Source organism: Ruditapes philippinarum, unplaced genomic scaffold (assembly GCF_026571515.1).
Source record: "Ruditapes philippinarum isolate M1 unplaced genomic scaffold, ASM2657151v2 ctg5633_1_1_1_1, whole genome shotgun sequence".
Classification (NCBI taxonomy): domain Eukaryota; kingdom Metazoa; phylum Mollusca; class Bivalvia; order Venerida; family Veneridae; genus Ruditapes; species Ruditapes philippinarum.
Window position 1 is genome coordinate 13,268 of NW_026856419.1, and position 23,592 is coordinate 36,859.

Consider the following 23,592-nt stretch of genomic DNA (forward strand, 5'->3'; position numbering starts at 1 on the left):
AGATTTGCAAAAACATTTTATAAATGCGAATAAAAATAAGTCGACTTAGCGCAAAACATCTCATCAATTGTATGCCCTTAGCTCGTTTTAATATTTTTATCAATAATTCGCCTGAGTATCCCATTAACATTAGTCAGATATAAATTATCGAACAAGATAGTGATTCGATGTCCAAAAGAAAGAACAGGCAAGTACTTTCGCGTAGCTGGTCATGTGATCTATCTTGACTTGTCACGTGTTAGGATGTACAGATAATAGTAAGTAAACAAAATACGCCCCCTGTCAAAGTAGATTTAGTTAATATTTTGTTAGTGAATAGGAAGCTGCCAATAGAAAGCAAAAACATTAACATGGAATAATTAAACAAATCGACAAATGTAAGTTGTAATTTTTTGCACACGATTTGTCTTGCATAAGCTGTAAATAAATTCAGTTTTAAATTTTAGTATAAATTTTGATAAGGTTCATTTATTTGAGTGCACGGCCTTTATATAAGACTTGACAGGGATCTGTTTTTTTTTGTAATGAATATTATGTCTAATGATTAAGTTATACTATTGTTGATATTTATAAATTTGATTTTTACTTTCCTCTTATTTAGTATAGAAGGATATGCAGGTATACCTTTTGAATTTGGTATTTGAAAGAAAATCACTGATAATTGCTATAAAGTATCTTTTAAACTGAAAAAAGATTTTTAAGTACACAGGAATAATATGTTGTGTTTTAAACTCTAAACGCTATAGATAATATCAATATAATATATGTCATTAAAATTACTTGCAATTGCATCTTCAAAAATACTTTATACATATTTAAAATGAACATCTCCAGTAAGACTAGCATAGTTTTCATAATATTTTGTTTAAGTTCTTGACAAATCACTTCGAAATAAATTACATGAACAGGATAATTATATATAACCTTCTTACTGAAATGTGTGTGCAATTTTAAATATCACGTAAATAATATTATTTTCGTTTTTAGTAAACAACTGAATGAAAAGCCTGGTCGCAATCTGTAATCGGTTCAATGCAATTAAAATGATTAGCCAGTAAAACGTTTTTTTTTGCATTTCAATATTTATCGCAAAAATTACACGGGTGAATTCCACAGTTCTCATTAAAAAGCTCATTTATGTGAAAATGAGTATAAATCAATAGATAAAAAATAAAGACATTAGGGTTAGTTCGGTTAGGCATAGTATCGCCCGTTGCAAGCAAATTTCTTAAAGTAATGAACATAATATATGATTAATATACGAGCAAATTTTCTTAAAGTAATGAACATAATATATGATTACCATAACTTTTTATGCGAAAGGTAATAAATCGACGATTTTCAACTGAAAATGATAACTAAGTTCAATAAAGACCAATCATGGACAACTTGTACGTTTTATAAAATGGAGGTCATAAATTATATCAAGCTTTAAAATTAATATTCGAGCAAATCCTCTTTGAAGAACAATCATGTGACCTTAAGAAAAATAAACAATAACTGGTATGCAAACAGTGGTTTAGGAAACAATGGTAGTTGTAAATAGGAAAAGGTAGGGCCTTTTCAACTTCATGAATTCCCGTTTTTGCCATAAGAAATTCACGATTCATGATTTAAAATCCACGATTTCATTTTTTTGAATTCACGATTTCAACTTCATGAATTCACGAAGTCAACTTCACGATTTCAATTTCATGAATTCACAATTTCAACTTCATGATTACCTATTCGTGTATTCGAGATTTCAACTTGATGAAGTTGATATCCTAAATTCATGAAATTTAAATCGGGAATTCATGCAGTTGTAATCGGAAGTTTATGAAGCTGAAACAGAATTATTTTAAATAGCGCAGACATAACAACAAAAGAGACAGACATATTGAAGGATATTTAATAATTTGCGAGCTAGAATACCAACTAAGAATTGATGTAAACCCGGGGTCGTGAGTTCGATCCTCACTGGGGAATTGAACAGACAACCTTTATTGTTTGATCTTTAACACATACTTGATCATCCAATATTTCTTGATAGGGGTATCTTGACATTCTGTCTGCATCTCCATTTTTAGGCCTGTTCTGTATACCATGTCGAATTTGTACTCTCCAAGAGCGGAAGCCCAGCGCTGGCCAGTGGCATCTAATTTTGATGACGTAAGGATATGAGTGAGAGGAGTGTTGTCTGTGTAAACTATAAATTTGTTCAGTTGTAAATAATCAGAAAATTTGTCCTGTACGGCCCACTTAATTGCAAGAAATTCCAACATTAATGCTGAATAGTTTTTTTTCCCGATCTACTTAAACTTCTGTTTGCATATGCTGTTACACACTTTGTTCCATCTTGTTCTTGGTACATATTTGCTCCTAATCCTTGTGTCGAGGCATCGATGTGAAGTTCAAATAGAAATTGAAAATTTGGATAGGCAAGTATTGGAGGCGACATCAAAGTTTCTTTGAGTTGATTAAAAACAGTTTCTTGTTCTGGTCCCCAATGCCATGGCTCTTGTGCTTTAATTTTCCCTTTTTTTTGTAGATGTTGGGGGTAACATATCAGTAAGCGGCTTTGCAATCTTTGAAAAATTCCTAATAAACTTTCTGTAATATCCTACAAATGCTATGAATGATCTCAGGGAATCTGCATCTTTTGGAGTTGGCCAATTCTTTACCTTCTCTACTTTATCTGGGTCAGTTTCCACTCCATGTTTTCCAACCACATGTCCAAGAAATTTAACTTTTGATTTGATGAAGAAACACTTATCGGCTGATAATTTCAAATTACATTCTTTGAGTCTGGTCAAAACAATGTCGAGTCTTTCTAGATGTTGTTTGAAATCCTTGCTGAAAATAATTAGGTCATCTAAGTAAATGATGCAAATCTTCATATTCAAGTCACCTAAACACTCTTCCATGACACGTTGGTAAGTTGCCGGAGAATTTGACAAACCAAATGGCATTTTGATATACTCATAAAATCCAAGTGGACCGACAGTGAATGCACTTCTTTCTCTATGTGTTTCTTCTATTTCAATCTGGTGGTAACCACTTTTCATATCTATTGTACTAAAGACCTCTGATCCTTGTAAAACGTCGAAAACCTCCTCGATTCTTGGTAAAGCGTACGCATCTTTTACTGTTCGTTGATTCAACATTCTGTAGTCCACGCACATCCTGATTTTCCCATTTTTCTTTCGAACCAAAACAATATTTGAACACCATGGCGACTTGGATTTCTGTATAACTCCACTGGAAAGTAACTGCTCTAAGTGTGCCCTAACTTCATCGACCATGGCCGGTGGTATACGTCTGTGTCTTTGCTTAAAGGGTGTGTCATTTATCAAATCAATCCTATGCTTCATTAGTTTACAATGTCCAATATCAGTGTCACTTTTAGAAAATATATCTTGATGCTTTAACAGTAGGTTCCTTAGTTGTGTATCTTGATCTTGTGTAAATATAGTGTCAATTGTAACTTCACTGAATAAGTCAAATTTGGTGTATCCTGCATTTTTTCAAATACCGCTTCATCCACATCAACGGGTTGTTGATCCGCAAGTATAGCCTTTTCCGTGTTATCGCAACTGTATTTGTTGTAAGATTTGACACATTTACAGTAATTTCTTTGTTCTTTCCATACTGAAAATAAACTACAGAAGGTGTGATGTCTTTACAATTAGGTGGGTTTGATTCATCTGTTTCCTTTATGAAAGCACAAGTGGGGTGATAGTTCAATTCTTTGAAAATTACTCCTCTTATATTCTTAGTCTGGTTTGATCCCAAGATAATCTGCCAGGGCTCGGTACTCCTTATTATTGCTATGTTGTCTTTGTTTCTTTTTATATCCTGATTCCTTACAGTGATGCACATAAAAGCTAAATATCATGGTGTAAAAGGTGAAGCTTTCTGAAGTAATAACTCTCCAAAGTTCTGTTTACATGATGCCATAAGTTCAATCAAAATGTTTGTTTCGAGAAGAACAGGAGTATTCGAGTTGCAAGCTGTTTACGAGAGGACAAGACATAAACAAACATGATCTTCTTGCTTTGGAATTCCTTTAGTATTAAAATAGATTCTATTTTACCTTGGTATGGTAAGGTTTTGCCATCGGCACATTCTATGTTAAGAATTTCCAAGACTGGTCTCCATAAAATAATGAAATGCATGGAAATTTAGAAAAGGTCGTCTCTGAAATATGAAACGAAGCACCAGGTTTGATTCCTGATAATCCTGTCCCGACATGCTTGGTAAATGCTAAAAGATCTACCTTTGTTTCAAACCTTCGCTTCCATCTAGTTCATGAAATGCTTCAAGAAGTTTGCGATCCTTTTCTCCATTGCTTTGGATGCTTTTGAAGACATGTTCAATATATATATTTCTTTTTAAAATAAGTTACTAGGATTCACTGCTTAAGAATAACTTCAGATATATTTCAGTATTTGAATATTTTCAAATATTTACAACATATAATCACAAATGTTCACAGCGTATTTAAAATACCGTATAAAATAAAGACGCAAAGCTGCAGCACACCAAAGTATATGTTGCGAACGATTTATTAATTACCGTAACAAAGTATTACCGCTATAATGTTACGTAAAGTTTTATATTTATTGCAAGCAATGTATTTGTTTACAATAACAAGTATCAACACAATGAATTTTGCATAGTTTACTAAAGTATTAATTGTAATCAATTTTCTGTTTGCAATAATAACTTAAACACAAGGAATCCCTGTATATACCATCAATACTGTCAAGCTTTTTAGAAGGTATTCATGACATGAAGTACATGTGTATATTTGTTCTTTAGTTAATGTGAAAGTAGATGGGGAGGGGTGTTTAAATGATTTTTGATGGGGTGGGTAGTGGTAAATGAAATAAACACAAATGGTTGTCTTGTATGGTACACTTTATTTGTATAAATATGCTATGATAACCTCCTAGTCAATATACTTTTAATTACTTGACATCAACTTGTTAAATGAATATACATTTCATTCAACAAACAAATTGTTTACATTTGAATAATGAATGAATTAATTAAAACATTTAAACAATCAATTAATTCATAAATATTTACTGAGTTTGAAACATCAGTCACATTATATTCTTAGTCAATGTAGAGTACTGAACTATTTTTATTTGCAAAGTAAATACAAAGTTATCTGTTATAATTTTATCAAACTTTATATTCAATGGAATTATGCTTCCGCTGTAAGAAAAAAAATATTATTAATATCTAAACAAATATTTTATAAATACTTCAAAGGGTAGTTGCCAATCTTTTAATTGATTATTATCTGTATGTTGTTTTTTATAAATAGATAATAGGTCTACTACTGCAAATAAATATCAATTCACCAAATTCTGCCAACTAAATCAGCTGTCAAAATATCCAATGTCATTGTCAGACATAAATCAAGGACAGTTTTCAACCAATCAGAACACAGAAACAAAACACACCTCGAGAAAAGTTTATCTTGAAACAGTCCCTATTGTTAACCGGTTAACCTTAGAAAGAAGTAGGTCAATCAATACACAATACCATAAACACCTTAATGGAAGAGAAAAGTGTCTATTTTGGTTCTTTTACAATGGCTGAAGAATCTTACATTTTTTTATTTTAATAATTTTATCCAAAATGGCTGAGAGATTATTGTGGTTAAGCTACAATTCACAAGAAAAAAAATTAATTTGTTGAACTCGTGCAGTACTTAAAGTTGGTTAAGTGCAATGCAATGTGATCTCACTTACTCCCGCTTACAATATCGCACCCCCTTTTTTATAAAAAAACTAATCAAAAGTGTATGCAAATTACAGTTTTGTTAATCAAGGTAACTTTAAACCAGAATATATGTAAGTAATTAATTAAAAGAAATAAAACAAGAATGTCGAACGACACATATACCACCCTTTCTAGCCATTGACTCACATAATTGGTAATTTTGTTATAGAAACTAGCCGAAAATGGGTACATGGAAGTGTTCAATTATGGAAAAAAGAAAAATAATGAAGACTTTGTGATGAATAGCTTTCAAGATAATGAGATATTTAAGGCCCGTGTGACCTAGAACTTTGAAGTAGTGACCCAAAATCGATCGGGGTCATCTAATAGGTATTACCAATCAATACTAAAAATATGAAGACTTTGTGATAAATAGTTTTCAAGATAATTAGCGGAAACCAAACTGACATTCAAGAACCTTGTGAACTTTATCTTTGACTTACTCACCCCAAAATCAATAAGTTCACTTACTTGTGATAAAAAATCTTCAAGATAATATGCGAGACCATTCTGACACTTAAGGCCTCTATGACCTTGACCTTTGATCTAGTGACCCAAATAGCAATACGGATCACCTGTTGGTTATGACCAATCACTTTGTGAAATATGTAGACTTTGTAATAAATAGTAAACAAAAAAAATAAGCGGAAATCATATAGCCATTCAAGGATTCTGTGACCTTGACGTATAACCAAATGACACCAATATCATTAGGGGTCATCTACCACATACGATCAATCAATATGTGAAATATGAAGACTTTGTGATTAATACTTTTAAAGATAATCAGTGGAAACCATTTTGACATTTAATGCCCATGTGACCTTGACCTTTGACCTAATGACCCCTTAATCAATAGAGGTCATCTACTAGTTATGACCAATCACTATTTGAAATATGAAGACTTTGTGATGAATACTTTTCAAGCTTATCAGCGGAAACCATTTTTACATTTACGGCCCATGTGACCTTAACCTTTGACCTTGTAACCCCAAAATCAATAGGGGTCATCTACTAGTGATGACCAATCACTATGTGAAATATGAAGACTTTGTGATTAATACTTTTCAAGATAATCAGCGGAAACCATTTTGACATTTAAGGCCCCTGTAACCTTGACCTTTGACCTAGTGACCCCAAAATCAATAGGGGTCATCTACTAGTTATGACCAATCACTATTTGAAATATGAAGACTTTGTGATGAATATTTTTCAAGATAATCAGCGGAAACAATGTAGTCTTCCGACGGACAGACCGACAGACCGACGACCGACAGACAGGCAGACAGACAGACAGACCGACATTAGCAAAACAATATACCCCCTCTTCTTCGAAGGGGGGCACAATAAATTACTGGAAGAAAAAAAATACCCGTACTTAGTGTTTTTGTTTACCCTAAGTGACCTATATTATTACAATACATACATGTATTTTATTTTTGGCTTGCAGCCATTTCATTTGGAAAACTTGTTTCGGTTAGGTGGTTTCCTGCTTACATCTGTTGGTGCATGATTGAACGGGAAACCAGCTGCAATCGTGCCAATCGAAACATTTCGGCCTTTCACGTCACTCTTCGGATTAATGATAATAGCCGATGTAGTTCCGATTGCAATCGTGACAATTCGGGCGATTCCGTCATACTGCGGAATCAGACGAGGTAATATTACGGAAATCTAAGCTATTTTAGTAACTTCGGTAATCCCAGTTTGTTTATATAAATAGGATTTCTATTTTTACTTGATTTATCGGTTTAAACCGTAATAAATTATAAACAAAATTGTTCCGTTTCAATTGTTTTCAAGACGCAAAATTTAGTTTCTTTTATAATTGTTTTTGTCTGCATTTGTTTTATACAATAGAGAATGGTGACTGTAGTAGTATTCCGATTTCAAAGGGTGGTCCTGCTTACCAAATCACGCATGATCGAGTTATATTTAGATCTACTGAACGCAATTCAACTTCTTGGTGAGGTAATCTAAAAATAGCCCATGCATATCATTAACCTTGCTACGTGCTGATCTACAGATAGCGCATCGTCTATTTGTGATCATGTAACATAGTTGATACATGCTTATTAATTGGTACCACGTAACGAAGTATTTTAGTGCATTTACTTGTCTATAATGCAAAGGAATTATTTTGCTGCGAAAAAGGGGAAATGAAATGTGATCTTCTAACCAGATGTGTTCCATGTCTCGAAAAGTATCATCTGTCAAACGTTGATTAATCTTTTCTACAGACATTTCAAATTTGTATAGCACAAACATTTATCATTATTTATGAATACTGCTAATTAATCTTCTATAAAAAGTATTGTTTTGCTGTGAAGGATTGGATTACTTGTTGTTATTTAAATATAGTCTTTACAGTACTTAAGATAATAATTTTCTGTTAATTGTAGACTAAATTCAATTTTAAAAAAATACAACTTATTTCAGTGTCCAAACTGAATCACTTAATATAGATAACACTTCTGTAACAGATAATAAATGTCAAAGTTGTCAATCTTCGATCTGGATCTTGTCGTTAGTTAACTACGTCACTGGGAGATCCATTGTAATTTTGGGTATCTCTTAAAGGTATCAATATATACAAAATCTTCTCTTCAGGTTCGATCATATGTAGTTTATTGACAAATGAAATGTTTAAATTATTAAAGTTCATCATATTCACAAAGAATACCTATACAACTTGTAAAGCAACCATCAGTCTACATACAGTACTACATTGTTCATTCACGTAATCTGGTAAGCATGTGAGCAAGGTAGGCACTGAAATAATAAATAGTAACAATCCTGACTAAAATGATGGATATTTTCATAAGTCATATAAAGAGTTATCTCTCTTTTATATCATTCATAATAAATATACATTTTACCTGGATAATGTAAAATACCCAAACGAACTCATGGTTCAAATCCACAGCTATTAATACATCTCCAATTATATCAATAACATAGTTCATAGCTAAGTTCATAGTTCTTTATCATAGCAGTCCATTACTCAATGATACAGTGGTCCCTGTGCTCACATTTATTAATAACAATGCAAAAGTTATTAGAATTCAATAATTCATCAAAGTACCTAATATATATAAAACATTACTTCCAAAGATAATAAAATATCAACTCACAGATCTGTATGATCTTTAGCCCTTTTTACACGATTAAGATATACGCCATCATCCACACAAATGAATCTCACCGAGTGCTGCTGTGAAGAACAATGCATCAATTATTATATGCATGCAAATTCGTCGAGATAAGTAAAAGATAGAATAATTAGGATAAAAAGTTGAAAGTAGTAAATCTTTGATTTTTCTTCAAAATGATGCATGTACATTTCTTAGCCAAAATAACAAAGAAAATAATTCTTTAATAAATTACTTGAGCCATTGCAAAAGTTACCTTACAAAACAATGACCTGTTTTCAACCAAATAGAAAAATGTTAAAGTGTAAGAAACATCAAATTTCTTAACAGAGAGACATTCCTCTTTCAATGACTACCAACCAACGCACTGAACAGAATGAAAACGAGATGCCCATGACATGTACAAATTCCCGCCAAAGTTAAGGGGAAAAAACTGTAACTTTAACAATATGGATAAAAACACCGGAAAGCTGGGGTACATCTGAAAACACAGATTACCCGAAAACTACACCTTATTACACTCTCCCCTGGCCTGATTAAAATGACAACGGTCATTTTCCAAAAATAATGGTTACACCACCTTAATAAAAGAACTATCTGACTCACCTTTATATTAGAAACACCTTAACCACCTTAAGGCAATAAAAGTCACCCTAATATAAAATCATGATTAAAGCAGGTACGTCAACTTCAGGACACACATCCCTGTGAAATAAAATACATTAAACCACATAAAAACTGTAATAAAGAAATTGTATTGCAATATTAAATACAATACTCAGTTTTTAATCAAATATAATTCTTTTCTCAACAAATTCTGAGTAAACTCTGAAAAACAAGACCCATTTGTTAATAAAGCACTTCTCTGGATATTATGCTCTTTGAAAATAAATAAAGAGGTGTTTAATTTACTTCCCTTTTCCTCCCCACTTTCAAAAATTGTATTCCTGCAATATCAAATATACAATATAAAGTACATAAAGATTAATTCTAAAAACAATGTTTTACACATAACTTAAAACATCCAAGATTTAGTATTTCCATACAGAACTGACCAAATTCTCTGCAATTTCTGCGCTCATGGCATCCAAAATGCCTGAATTAAACAAGCTTTGTAAACTTTTCAGTCTGGAATCAACAGATCTTGTGGTCATCTGATAAGTTTTAAAATCTGACATCCACTTCGGCTTTTTCCGTACCCTTTCTGATTTTCTTGGCCCTGAATCTTTAATTTTACTTCCTCCTTGTGTATTTATACCTGTATTTTTAAGATTTGCATCTTCTTGGGTAATATAAGCTTCTTCACATGATTCTAAATCTGTCCCTTAATCTTTACTCTTGCTGTCAGTGTGACTGCTTAGAGATTCATCTTTATGTTTTTTCCAGATCTTTCTCTTTATTTACTTTTTTCTTATTTATATCCCCACTTTTTTCATCACCTGTAGTCTTCTTCTCTGGTACATTTGTCAATGTCTTACTCTAAGTATTTGGAGTACAGGCGTCCTCAAATTTGAATGTATGTAATACAATCTCTTCTCCCCTACTGTCTTCTTCGTCTTTGATGTCGACATCATTTAAACATTCTCTTTAATCTTCTTTCTTTTTCTTCTCCCTGACTCTAGTATCATTAATCATGACTTCTCCATTATTCGACTCAGAAACTACTTCTTTCTCCAGAAACTCTAATGGATATAAATGATTACGATGTAGTCTTCTTACACTACCATCTTCTGATTTTACATCAAATACAGGTATATCAGGGTTGGGTTGGCCTATTATCTTACAAGGGTCCTTTTCAAATTTGTCTTCAATTTTATGTTTCCCTTCAAATGCTAGGATTATTTAAAGAACAGTGTCTCAAACTTTAAAATGAGCTGCATTTGCTTTGCGATCATAGTTATGCTTTTGTTTGGTTCGTGCTTGATCAGAAATCTTTTTAACTGCTTCTTGTGTTGATTTTATTCTTCGCTTTAATTCCTCTTCAAATGTTTATGGATCTGCTGAATCGTTAGAACTTTCATTTGTGGGTGTTTCAAATAGAAAATGTACAGGTAACCTTGACTTTCTTCCAAACATCAGTCCATAAGGTGTTAACTTTGTGGTCTCATGCTTAGTACTGTTATATGCAAAAACTAATGTCGACAGGTATTTCTTCCAATCTGGCTTCTGATCTTGTTGTAAGGTGCCTAACATGTCTAGAAGTGTTCTATTGTATCTTTCGGAAATTCCATTGCCCATGGCGTGGTAAGGAGTAGTTCTTGACTTGTCTATATTGAATAACTTGCACAATTCTGCTATAATATTAGATTCAAAGTTTCTTCCCTGATCTGAATGGATTCTTGATGGTACGCCATAGTTTACGATAAAGTTGTTATACAAAGCCTCTGCCGTTGTTTTAGCTGTTTGGTTATGAGTTGGTATTGCCAATGCATATTTTGTGTAGTGGTCCGTAATTACCAAGATGTTCCCATATCCACCTTTACATGGATCCACTGTCAAGAAGTCCATACAAACTAACTCTAAAGGATATGTTGATTCAATACTATTCAAAGGTGCTCTACTGTTTGTTGGTGATTTTCTTCTCAAACATCTGTCACATGATCCTACATATTTTTCCACATCAGTGTATACACCAGGCCAAAAAAATCTTTCTCGTATTAATGAAAGTGTTCTGTCTTTACTCGGATGTCCAACTTCTGTGTGTAGTCCTCTTAAAACGTCCATCTTGTATTTTTCAGGTAAAACTAACTGTTTAACTTTTACTTGTGTCAAATTATCAATGGTTTCTCTGTAAAGAATGCCTCTGATCATCAGGAAATGTTGGAAATTCTTTTTCATGGAGATGTCACTTTTAGAGTTACATATTTTCTTATGAGGTAACTGTTTATCCACAACTGCTTTTATCCATTTACCAATAAGGGGATCCTCTCTTTGACTTTTTCTCAATTCTCTAATTTCAATTTGAGCCAAGGGTAAGCTGGGAGAGTCTGTTACTTCTATGATGTTAAAAGGTGTACAATTCAGACTTGAACAGACATACTTTATTGTTTGATCTTTTAAACATACTTGATCAACCAATATTTTTTGATAGGGATATCTTGACATTCCGTCTGCATCTCAATTTTTAAGGTCTGCTCTGTATACAATGTCACAGTTGTACTCTCCCAGGGCGAAAGCCCCATCGCTGAAAATATATCTTGATGCTTTAACAGTAGGTTCCTTATTTGTGTATCTTGACCTTGTGTAAGTGTAGTCTCAATTGTAACTTCATTGAATAAGTCAAACTTTGGTGTATCTTGTATTTCTTCAAATACTGCTTATCTACATCAACACATAGTTCAAGGCGGTAAATATTGTGGTGGTCAACTAAACCCTTTCTCCTAACAAACATCCTAAGAGTGCAATATGCTTTTATTTTTTATTAACTCAAGTGTATCCTATAGATAACGCCGTACTCAACTGAATGACTAAAGCCTGATCGCAATCTGTCATCGGTAAAATGCAATTAAAATGATTAGCCAGTAAAACGGTTTTTGAATTTCAATATTTTTCGCAAGATTAACGCAAATAAATTCCACAGTTCTCGTTTAAAGCCTAATTTATGTGAAAAGAGGTTCAAATCAACTTATGAAAAATAAAAACATTAAGCTTAGTTCGGTTAGGCATATTATCGCCCGTTGGAAGCAAAATTTCTTTAAGTAATGAACATAATATATGATTACCACTAAAGGTATACCATTACTAGACATGAAAGTCATTAGTCAATAGCTAAGACTGTAAAAGCAAATGTATACTAAACAGCACAAGTGTAATTGAATCCAGAAACCCATTACGCTGTATGATAACAGGAAAACCAAATGTATTTCTATTGATTAAAATTGAAACACATTTTTTTCATGTTTGTTGATAGTATTACTTTATACTTCATGTGTGCGCTATAACTTATGGCTTCGTGATGGGATTTCAAAATGAGCATGCACAGAGCACAAGTACACTTCTTGTCCACTAAAACTTTCGCTTGCGAGCGAGCAAAGACAATAAATCGACGATTTTCAAACTGAAAATTGATAACTGAATCAATAAAGACCAATCATGGAGGACTTGTACGTTTTATAAATAGGAGGTAATAACTGAGATTATTACTGGCCTAAAACCAACGGTAAAAAATTACAATTGTTGACTTCGAACACCGATTTCAAGCTTTGAATTTAATAGACGAGCAAATCCTCTTTGAAGAACAATCATGTGAGCAATATCTGGTGTGCAGACAGTGGTTTAGGAAAATGATAAATATATACAAAAGACCGGTAGGGCCATTTCCACTTCACGAACTCCAGATTTCATCTTCATGAATTTACAATTTAAACCTCGTGAATTCCCGTTTTCAATTTACAGAATTAACAAATTCACGATTTCAACTCCACGATTTCATTTTTATGAATACACGGTTTCAACTTCACGATTTCAATTTCGTGAATTCACGATTTCAACTTCACGAATCTAAGGTAACTTATTCATGAATTCGAGATTTCAACTTCATGAATTCGAAATTTCAACTTGATGAAGTTGAAATCCTGAAAATATGAAGATGAAATCTTGAATTCATGAAGTTTTAATCGGAAGTTAATGAAGCTGAAATGGAATGATTTAATTTAGCTTAGGCATAAAAACAAAAAAGACGGATTAAAGGATATTTAATAATCTGCTAGCTTAGAATACTAAGAATCTTGAGCAATATATTGTTCATTTGTAAAAATAACATTTTTTTGCTTCACTTTGCTTATTCACCTCTTACAAATACGTTATACATGTAGTAATGTCTCATTGAAAATGAAAAATTTGTATCAAACATATTCAATACAAATTATGTTATATAATTATGTCCTTCATACACTTACACATTTTTATTATGCATAGCATGCTATTCTAAACTTGTGTTAAAACGTGATTTGTAGCCAATATTGTCGATTATTAATCAAGACATTTTCTATTTAAGGAACATTAGACGATAACTTAACTTATCAGAAACAGCAAATCATGGCTGCATCTGTGCCGACTGTGTCTGAACCTTTATCAAACTCCAAATTTTTCAACTGGATAAAGGCTGCACTGGCTGTGTTTTATACCAAAGAAGAAATAGAGCCAGTTGTTATTGCTGAAGTCAAAGATTTCCAACAGGACTGTCTACATGTGATTTCCTCAGCAAACTTCTTACCAGCTGGAAGCACCTGTTCTAACTGCTGTACGGAAAATCTGATTGTTTGTCCAACAAACAGAATTTGCAACGTAAATCGTGGAAAATGTTATTATCATATTAACGTTGCAACTCAGTATCGTCCGTCTGGTTGCCCGAATAAAATTTGTCATAATCTAAAATCTGAGATTCAAAAAGCACATCGATATCATGGTCCATCGTATAAAAATACAGACGCAACAAAATGGTGCAGCAATGCTTGGGAAATTGCCAAATGTTATCTCCCGCCAGACGGATACAAGGATGTATCGAACGCTGGAGAGACTGATTTTAATGGCATCATTAGTGTCATTATTAATCACAAAGGATTTGAGGCGAAAATAAAAGACGACTTGTCCAAGAAGAATAATATATTTGACAAGGTAACAGTTAAATAATGAAATTTATATTTATTGTATACTTAATTTTGTTTTTAAATTTTCTTTAATATTACAACTGTTTGCTTCATATAAGGTATCAGTGAAAGATCATGTGAGTCATTATTGAAATAAGTATGAACGAGCAATTGGCTACATAAAACTGTTTTGTTATTTTCGTTTCAAATCTCAGTCTGTCAATCTTTGTACCGTAAAGACGTGTCCTACAAGTGTCTTAACGAAATTTGTTGAGATTAATCTTTAACGTCTATTTGTAAAAGAAATATCGTTCTGAATTTTTCACTTGACCAAACTATATTAACATATTTCCATTTAGGGTAGAGATGTTGGTAAAGCTGTCAGGCATTCTCCTAATCTGGAGGTCGAGGATACAGATCTTACACACTATTTTGCCATTTTAAACAACATTTTGACCGATCCTGGATTTGTAGCAATAAATAAATCACCAAACAATGCAATTCAGAAATTGGCGAAGGTAATCATTTTTGTTTCTATTTTCTATCACGACGATGCGAATAATAGTGAGGGTATCCTACTCAACAGGGGTCATAACCTGTATTATTCGCTTCTTACTTTACCCACTGAATTGATACCTTGAGAATAGTTTTTGACTAAATTTTCGTTTTTAGCTCAAAATAAGAGGCCATAAAATAAACTTAGCATGTAGTGGTATTGCCTTAAATGTAATTTATCTTACAAAAGCTTTTCAGCTGTTTCAATAGTAAAACCACCATCAAACTTTACACAATGGCTAAATCAATTATATAAAATGATGCAAATAAAACAATCATTATGTCAAATTTAACTTTGTCATCCTGACATTATTTCCTAGTTCCCATAAAAGTTATTCTCTAAAACAGACTTGAAATAGTTTGTTGACTGTTTTTAAACAAAATCCCCTCAATGAAATAAAGTATTAAGGCCGATTTTCTTGCACTTATTGAATTAACTTAAGAAAATTTGACAAATATATTATTTTTAAATACTTGTATTAATATCTTTTTTAAATGTTCTATGACATTCCTAGCATCCCTGAATTACTTAATCATAAATGTTTCAAATTGTTTCATCTTTGAAACGGCTAGGACAATCCGGATATAAAACATTTGGGACAAAAGACTATGAAAATAGATAGATAAATATTAACTTAATTGTTGTATGAAATGCGTCATTATACATGTATATGACACAGTATTCTGTAAGGATTGATAATCAATAGTTCAATGCACTCAATCCTTTTCCATAATTTCAGCTTCAAAGTGACGATTTGATCATTGGGAAAGACGTTGTACGTAAAGTTTTGGACGATGTAGGTAAAACAATTCAGGAACAAATAAGAAATGAGATGGATGAGTACAAACAGAAGACTGAAGAAAGAAAATTAGAGCTGATTAACATTATAAATTTAAAAGTAAAAGATATTGAAGAGAAGGGAAATGTTTCACTTGCCCAGCTGAATGGTGCAGTGAAATCGTCTATTGATGCTTTTGATGCTAAGGTGAAAGAATCTATTCAAGAGATAGACAGGCAGACAAGGAAAGGAAAAGAAACTCTTGAAAGTGTTACAAATGATGGCGTTCAAAATGTCAACAAAGAAAAAGAAAATGCAATAAAGGAGATACAAAACGCTGCAGAAAAATGTAAGATAATACTTTAGTTATCTAAGCCTACATATATTCTTACAAACATAAACTAAACAAAAATTACAAAAAGTACGTTAAAAAAATGTCCATACATTTAATTTATTCAAACATTTCTATTTTGCTGGACAATAAGGATCATACTTATATGTTAATTTTCTTCGAGTTTGACATGCATTATGCTTATTGAAATATGTTTTCAGCAAGAGGTAACGATGCCGCAGTGAAATCGTCAATTGATGCTTTTGAGGCTAAGGTGACAGAATCTATTCAAGAGATAGACAGTCAGACAAGGAAAGGTAAAGAAACCATTGAAAGTGTTACCAATGATGGCGTTCAAAATCTCAACAAAGAAAAAGAAAATGCAATAAAGGAGATACAAAAAGCTGCAGAAAAATGTAAGACAATACTTTAGTTATCTAAGCTTACATATATTCTTACAAACATTAACTAATCAAAAATTACAAAAAAGTACGTTAAAACAATTTTGTCCATACATCTAATTTATTCAAATATTTCTATTTTGCTTGGCAATAATGATCATACCTATATGTTAATTTTCTTCGAGTTCGTCATGTATTACGCTTATTGAAATATGTTTGCAGCAAGAGGAAACGATGCCAATGCTAAGATCTCTGAGGATACCTATCAAAAGAAGAAAGAAGGTAAGAAAAACATTTATGAATGTACCACCTTCGTTTATAATATCACAATGGCTCTTTTACATGTTTAAATTATAGTCATTCACACTCCCTTTGAAGATCCCCGCCAAAATAAAGCTAGGGAAGGTAAACATCCGATTTGAAAGAACATGCTTGTCTTTTAAATAAAGGATGAATGCTTTGCCACGTAGAACATTTTTCTAATCATTTTGGACGTTATCCGATAAGAAACACTCGAATGGACGTTGCTGGAATGAAATATCAACTTGTCTGTTTTCGTTTACACGAAGAAACATCTTACGTGATATCCCTACCGTGAAGTAAAATTTTTACCACTTTATCTTGCATGGATCTCTTTGGCCGAATGGCAAAAAAAGTTTACAAATCTTGGTAAAAAAATGTAATGCTTACATGTGATAAAGCATCCAACAAACTTTAAAAATCGTGTTACAATGCTTTAACGAAATTAACTTCGTGCTCAATACAACAATTAACCATTTCAGGAAAGTGAGCCTTTATCGACTCATGCAATAAGGACTATAAATGCATATTGATCGGCATAATTCCACATTGTTAACATTTACTGAATAAAAGTGCTGGTTCCAGTACATTTGTGAGGGCTCGTTCAACCTTGTCAATGACTTGATCACTTTGAATAAATGTTAGTAATTCATTTTGCTTATAACTTTGCTCTTTGAACGGTTTTGTGCTGAGCCAAACGGAACGTTGGGACAATGTTATTTGCAAGATAAAGTGGATCGACATTAATTTCAAGAGAGGGCAATCACTCAAGAAGTTTGCCATTGTGAAAGAGTATGACAAAACAAGATCAACGAGAATGGGTGGCATTAAATGAGCCCATCCCCATACCGCAACATGGAACTACCAGCAAGATGCACAGCAGGACAGCTAACAAAAACAGGACAGAGCACAAGGCAAAGCATTGCCGATGTGTCAATTTAAAACCTAACAAAAATTAAATAAAACGACAAGGAAATTAAACAAGAGGGCCATGATGGCCCTGGATCGCTCCCCTGAACCATCAACCGCATTCAAGCAATATCTTAGACAAGCATCCTAGCCAGGATTGATGACAATTGAGTCAAAAATGTGACCTCTATTGTGTTAAAAAGATTTTCCATATTTGGGCAATGTGACCTAATTTTTGACTGGAGATGACCCATATTCAAACTTGACCTAGAAATCATAAAAGCAACCTTCCTGACAAATTTCAAGGATATTTGGATCAAAACTGCAGCCACTAGAGTGTTGACAAACTTTTTTTCTATTTATAGCTCCTGTAACTAAGTTTTTGACCGGAGATGACCCATCTTTGAACTTGGCCTAGAAATCATCAAAACAACCTTCCTGACAAATTTCCAGAATATCTTCATCAAAACTGCAGTCACTAGGGTGTTAACAAGCTTTTTCTATTTTAGCTCCTGTGACCTAGTTTTTGACCGGAGATGACCCATCTTTTAACTTGAACTAGAAATTATCATAATAACCTTACTGACAAATTTCCAGAATATTTAGATGAAAACTGCAGCTACTAAAGTGTTAACAAGCTTTTTCTATTTTTAGCTCCTGTGACCTAGTTTTTGACTGGAGATGACCCATCTTTGAACTTAACCTAGAAATTTTTAAAACAACCTTTTTAACAAATTTCCAGAATATTTGGATGAGAACTGTAGCCACTACAGTGTTAACAAACTTTTTCTACTTTGAGTTCCTGTGACCTAGTTTTTGACCGGTGATGACCCATCTTTGAACTTGAACTAGAAATTATCAAAACAACCTTTTTGACAAATTTCTAAAATATTTGGATCAAAACTGCAGCCACTAGAGTGGTAACAAGGTTTTTCTATTTTTAGCTCCTGTGACCTAGGATTTGACCGGAGATAACCCATCTTCGTACTTAACTTAGAAATCATCAAAAAAACCTTCTCGACAAATTTCAAGAATATTTGGATCAAAACAGCAGCCACAAGAGTGTAAACAAGGTTTTTCTATTTTAAGCTCCTGTGACCTAGTTTTTGACCAGAGATAACCCATTTTCAATATTGACCTAAAATCATTTAAACAACCTTCCTGACAAATTTTAAGAATATCCTCATCAAAACTGCAGTCACTAGAGTGTTAACAAACTTTTTTCTATTTTTAGCTCCTGTGACTTTTTTTTTGACCAGAGATGACCCATCTTTGAACTTGACCTAGAAATCATCAAAACAACCTCCCTGACAAATTTCCAGAATATTTGGATCAAAACTGCAGCCACTAGAGTGTTAACAAACTTGTTCTATTTTTAGCTCCTGTGACCCAGTTTTTAAACGGAGATTACTCATCTTCGATCTTGACCTAGAAATCATCAAAACAACCTTCCTGACACATTTCCAGAACATTTGGATCAAAACTGCAGCCACTAGAGTGTTAACGAGCTTTTTCTATTCTTGCTCCTGTGACATAGTTTTTGACTGGAGATAACCTATTTTCGAACTGATTTTTCGAACGCCGGACATAGCCCATCACTATACCTCACCTAGACCACTTTGTGGTCAGGCGAGCTAAAAAACGATTTGTTAATATGCACAAGAAACACAGTGTTGATATTTAGTAAAATTCTAGCAACATCAGTTTGGAGTATTTTGTATTGAATTTGTACCCACCGTTATGAGAAAAATGTTCTACGTAGTTTGTCGTTCTTTGATTAAAAGATGTTATAGTCATATCGGCGTTACGGATGTCTTGTTTTTCTCTTATTTTTTTGAACTATTTATATGTTTTCTTTTAGAAAAGTTATAAAAGTCGACCGTTACCCCGCCCGGCTTTGGCTCTTGTTATTAACAAACAAATCCTATCAGAACTAAATCAGATATTTTCAAAAGCTGTGCTGTTGTTTTCAACTTTCTTGAGGGTTGTAAAACAATTATTGGTATACATTTGTAGTATACACACTTTGAAATACAAACGATAATAGTAAGCCAAAAAAATGTGTATCTTAACAGGGAAACAGAATTAAAAAATTGGACGATTGGTTTAACAAAACATAAAACCTTGCCCATTTTGGTGCGAATAAATGATTGAATTTTTCATAATATTAATGACAAATGATACAACATTTCCTACTCATTCTTTACTAGTATTGTGCCATTGAATGATTTACAGTTTTGATCGGCAATAATTTTGAGCACTGCATATTGTGATTAAAACAGTGTACCTACAAAATGCTTGACTTTAATTTGCAAATGTATTGCAATCTTTTATCTAAGAGAAATATATCTATTCGTAATCTACTTTGTTTTTTGTGGACATTTTATGCTTTTTTCAACATGATTATGCGGTATTAAACAGTGATCCATCAGAGGTCTCCAATGATATGCAATTATACAAATTTGATATTTGCATTCTTATTTATTTTCAAATGTACATGTGCTATGCAACATTGAGAATATAAGAGAACACTAAAGCCGTGCCATAAATGAGGAAAAAAGCTCAATGATGTCGCTAGAGCGCATAACAGTGAGAGTGTGTGCTGTACCAAATGACAGGACAATGCACCAGACACCCTAACCTTGCATATCTGAAGCTGTTGGCTGCTATATACTGCAGTTAGCGTTACAAAACCTTATACCTATAGAATATGGGTCTTGGAAACTAGGCAGGGAAACTATCTACGTCTCAATAACAACGTTTAAATGCTAAACTGTCCTTCACTGACGAAATTTTGATGCGTGTGCATGCCATTAGGAGGCAAATGTTTACCATGTGTCATCTTTAATTTAAAAAAGCAAGAAGGATTAGGAAATATGAAACATATTCTACTTAGAATTATCTAACAGACGTACTCGATTGTAAAAAGACTCAATGAAAAATGCATCTACTTTTACACTATGGAATGGTATCTGTATGAGGCTGACCAAGGTTATGGTTTGTGGAGGAATTTGCTTATGATAAAAGCACAATGCCTCATGTGTTTAACGAAGTAAAAGTCGCTGACTTGAGATCACAGGTCCCTCACCGCTGTAGGTTCGATCCTCACTCGGGTCAAAATCTTTCATGTGAGGAAGCCATCCAGCTGCTAACGGAAGGTCGATGGTCCTACCAAGGTGCCCGCTTGTGCCTGTACTAATGCCCGAACGGCACCTAGGGTCTTCCCCCACCAATAAAAGTTGGTTTATAATCGACGAAAAAATCTCGGCTGGACAGTCTAGGATGGATTTCCAGCGGCGACCTTTAATAAACGCATTTAAATGATTTATGAGGAAATCTAACAGCCGAGTTTAAAGGTTGATTTGTTTTGCTAGAGCTATCAGTATTGATTTCATTGTGATACGGCGTTTCATTTATCTAAAACCTACGTGTTCTGTGCATCGTTATATCCCCTAAACATTTTGGGAGACATATTTATTTTGCCTTCGCCGTCTGTCTGTCTGTAAGTCCGCATTCATGTTTTTATGCTTTCAAGGTTCAAACTCCTGTGGGGATTTCAACCAAACTTCACAGAATCGAATAGTAGCAACCCTAGTTGTGTGCAACATATCGCCGACATGCTCGGCTTTGCTGCACAAAATTGACACCGATGCTGTAAAAAGAAAAAGCTTGTCCGATTATCACAGGTCAAACTTCTAATAAAATTCAATTGAATGTTCACAGGAGTAATCTGTACCATCCATAGTTGTGCATATCGCCGGCACGTTCCGTTTAACTGCACATAATGGCCACTGGAGCTATCAGTTTAAAAAAATCTGTCACAGGTCAAACTGCTAACGGGATCTCAACATTACTTCACAGGAGTAATCAGTAGCATACATAGTCGCACGTTAAGCTTCGCTGCAAAAAAGACCACCAGATATATATATAGAGTCTGCTGTACAAACCCTAACTGTGAATCTTATCAGCAAGTTCTGCATCGTTGCACAAAATGGCCATCAAATCATAAAGTAGAAAATCATTGTCCGGCTTTTACAGGTCATACTGCTCTCAGGTTTCCGACCAAACTGCAGAGGAATTATCAGTACCAGCCCTGGTTGTGCAATCGCTGGCACGTTCCGCTTGGCTTCACAAAAAGGCCGCCAAATTTAAATAAAAATTGTGTCCTGTTGCAACAGTCCAAACTTGTGACGACAATTTGCTTAAACTATAACGGTACTTACCTAAGTTGTGGATATCTGCTTTGCTGCACAAAATGGTCACCAGAGTTAAAAATAGAAAATTCGTGTCCGACTTTCACATGTCAAACTGCTTGTGGGATTGCAATAAAACGTCATAGGAGTACTAATAAAAATTGTGCCAAGTGTGGGCATATTCAACATCACTTCACACAATGACTGCCAAAAAAAAAGAGTGAAATAAGAATCCCTAAAGAAAAAAAAATCTTGAAACAAAGTGATCCCTCGGAAGCATTAATCACAACAAAATTACAAGAGAATTGCAGACTCGGTTTGATTGAGTCTGTACATGAGGGATAATGAATAAGTGCAACATCCCTCACGCCCCTAGCACAGGCTTGAGCGGTACTCAATTCTCAACACGGCAGAAATTGAAAAAAAAAATGAAAATGTTGAAGGCATGGTTTGATTGAGCCTGTTCATGGACCCGTACTTTGTTAATTTTCATACTTTATTTTTGTCCTGGCCATTTCTCCTAAAGTATAAAAGCTATGGACATGAAACTTCATAGGATGATAGCTGTCATTTAGAAGAAGTGCAGTGCTTAAGAACTGGTACTCTGCACTTCTTAATTTTTGAGTTATTGCCCTTTGTAAATTTTGATACTGAAATTGTGTCCTGGCAATTTCTCTTCAACTATAAAAGCTATGGACTGGAAACTTCATAGGATGATAGATCTTATTAATAAGAAGTGCAGTGCACAAGGATCCGTACTCTGCACTTCTTAATTTTTTAGTTATTGCCCTTTGTTAATTTTCATACTTTTTTTGTCCGGGTCATTTCTCCGAAAATATTAAAGCTATAGACTTGACACTACATAAGATGATAGATCTCATTAAGAAGAAGTGCAGTGCACAAGAACTGGTACTCTGCATTTCTTATTTGTTAAAGTTATTGCCCTTTGTTAATGTTCATAATGTATTTTGGTCCAGGTCATTTCTCCTCAAGTATGAAAGCTATGGACATGAAACTTCATAATCTGATAGATCTAATTATAAAAAAGTGCAGTGTATAAGACCCGCTACTCTGCAATTCTTATTTTTGAGTTATTACCCTTTATTATTTTTCATACTTATTTTTATCCCGGCCATTTCTCATAAATTATAAAAGATGTGGACTTATTGATAAGAAGTGCAGTGCACAGAAACTGCTGCTCTGCACTTATTATTTTTGAGTTATTGCCCTTTGTTAGTTTTCATACTTCATTTTTGTCCTGGCGAGTTCTCCTAAACTATATTGTTCACAAGGCGACACATTGGAGTCGCGGAGTTCCAGTTTTACACTTATCCCTGCTATCTTCCGGTTACAAGAATTTAACTTTCCCTTAAATCATTAATAAAATTTTACAAAGTTTCGTTTTGTCCTTTCCTTTCTAAAGAGATAAAACATTTTTCGTTTCTGAAGAAATTTAACTCTGGCGGCCAGTTTGTAAAGCGAAGCGGAACGTGCGAGCGATATGCGCAACAAGGGTTGGTACTTATCAGTTCTGTGAAATTTCGCCGAAATCTTATCTGCATTTTGATCTAAGAACACTTGACACATATTTCTTTTTTTAGCTCTC

General features: G+C 33.6%; 1 protein-coding gene across 1 annotated transcript; it reads left to right on the forward strand.

Annotated features, from left to right (window-relative positions):
* The first annotated feature begins 257 nt into the window (after window positions 1-257).
* LOC132746475 (MATH and LRR domain-containing protein PFE0570w-like) lies at window positions 258-16,957 on the forward strand. The gene is made up of 6 exons (XM_060735650.1): window positions 258-377; window positions 13,927-14,546; window positions 14,878-15,036; window positions 15,814-16,201; window positions 16,405-16,599; window positions 16,807-16,957. Exons 2-6 carry the CDS (start codon window positions 13,968-13,970, stop codon window positions 16,932-16,934), a joined length of 1,449 nt encoding a protein of 482 aa, XP_060591633.1. The 5' UTR covers window positions 258-377; window positions 13,927-13,967; the 3' UTR covers window positions 16,935-16,957.
* The last annotated feature ends 6,635 nt before the right edge of the window (window positions 16,958-23,592 follow it).

Bases quoted from the DNA above. Each gene is read 5' to 3' on its own strand.
- LOC132746475 (XM_060735650.1), top strand. From the start codon at position 13,968: ATGGCTGCATCTGTGCCGACTGTGTCTGAACCTTTATCAAACTCCAAA. The intron at 14,547-14,877 runs GTAACAGTTAAA...ATTTCCATTTAG, and splicing joins AGAATAATATATTTGACAAG to GGTAGAGATGTTGGTAAAGC. The intron at 15,037-15,813 runs GTAATCATTTTT...CCATAATTTCAG, and splicing joins CAATTCAGAAATTGGCGAAG to CTTCAAAGTGACGATTTGAT.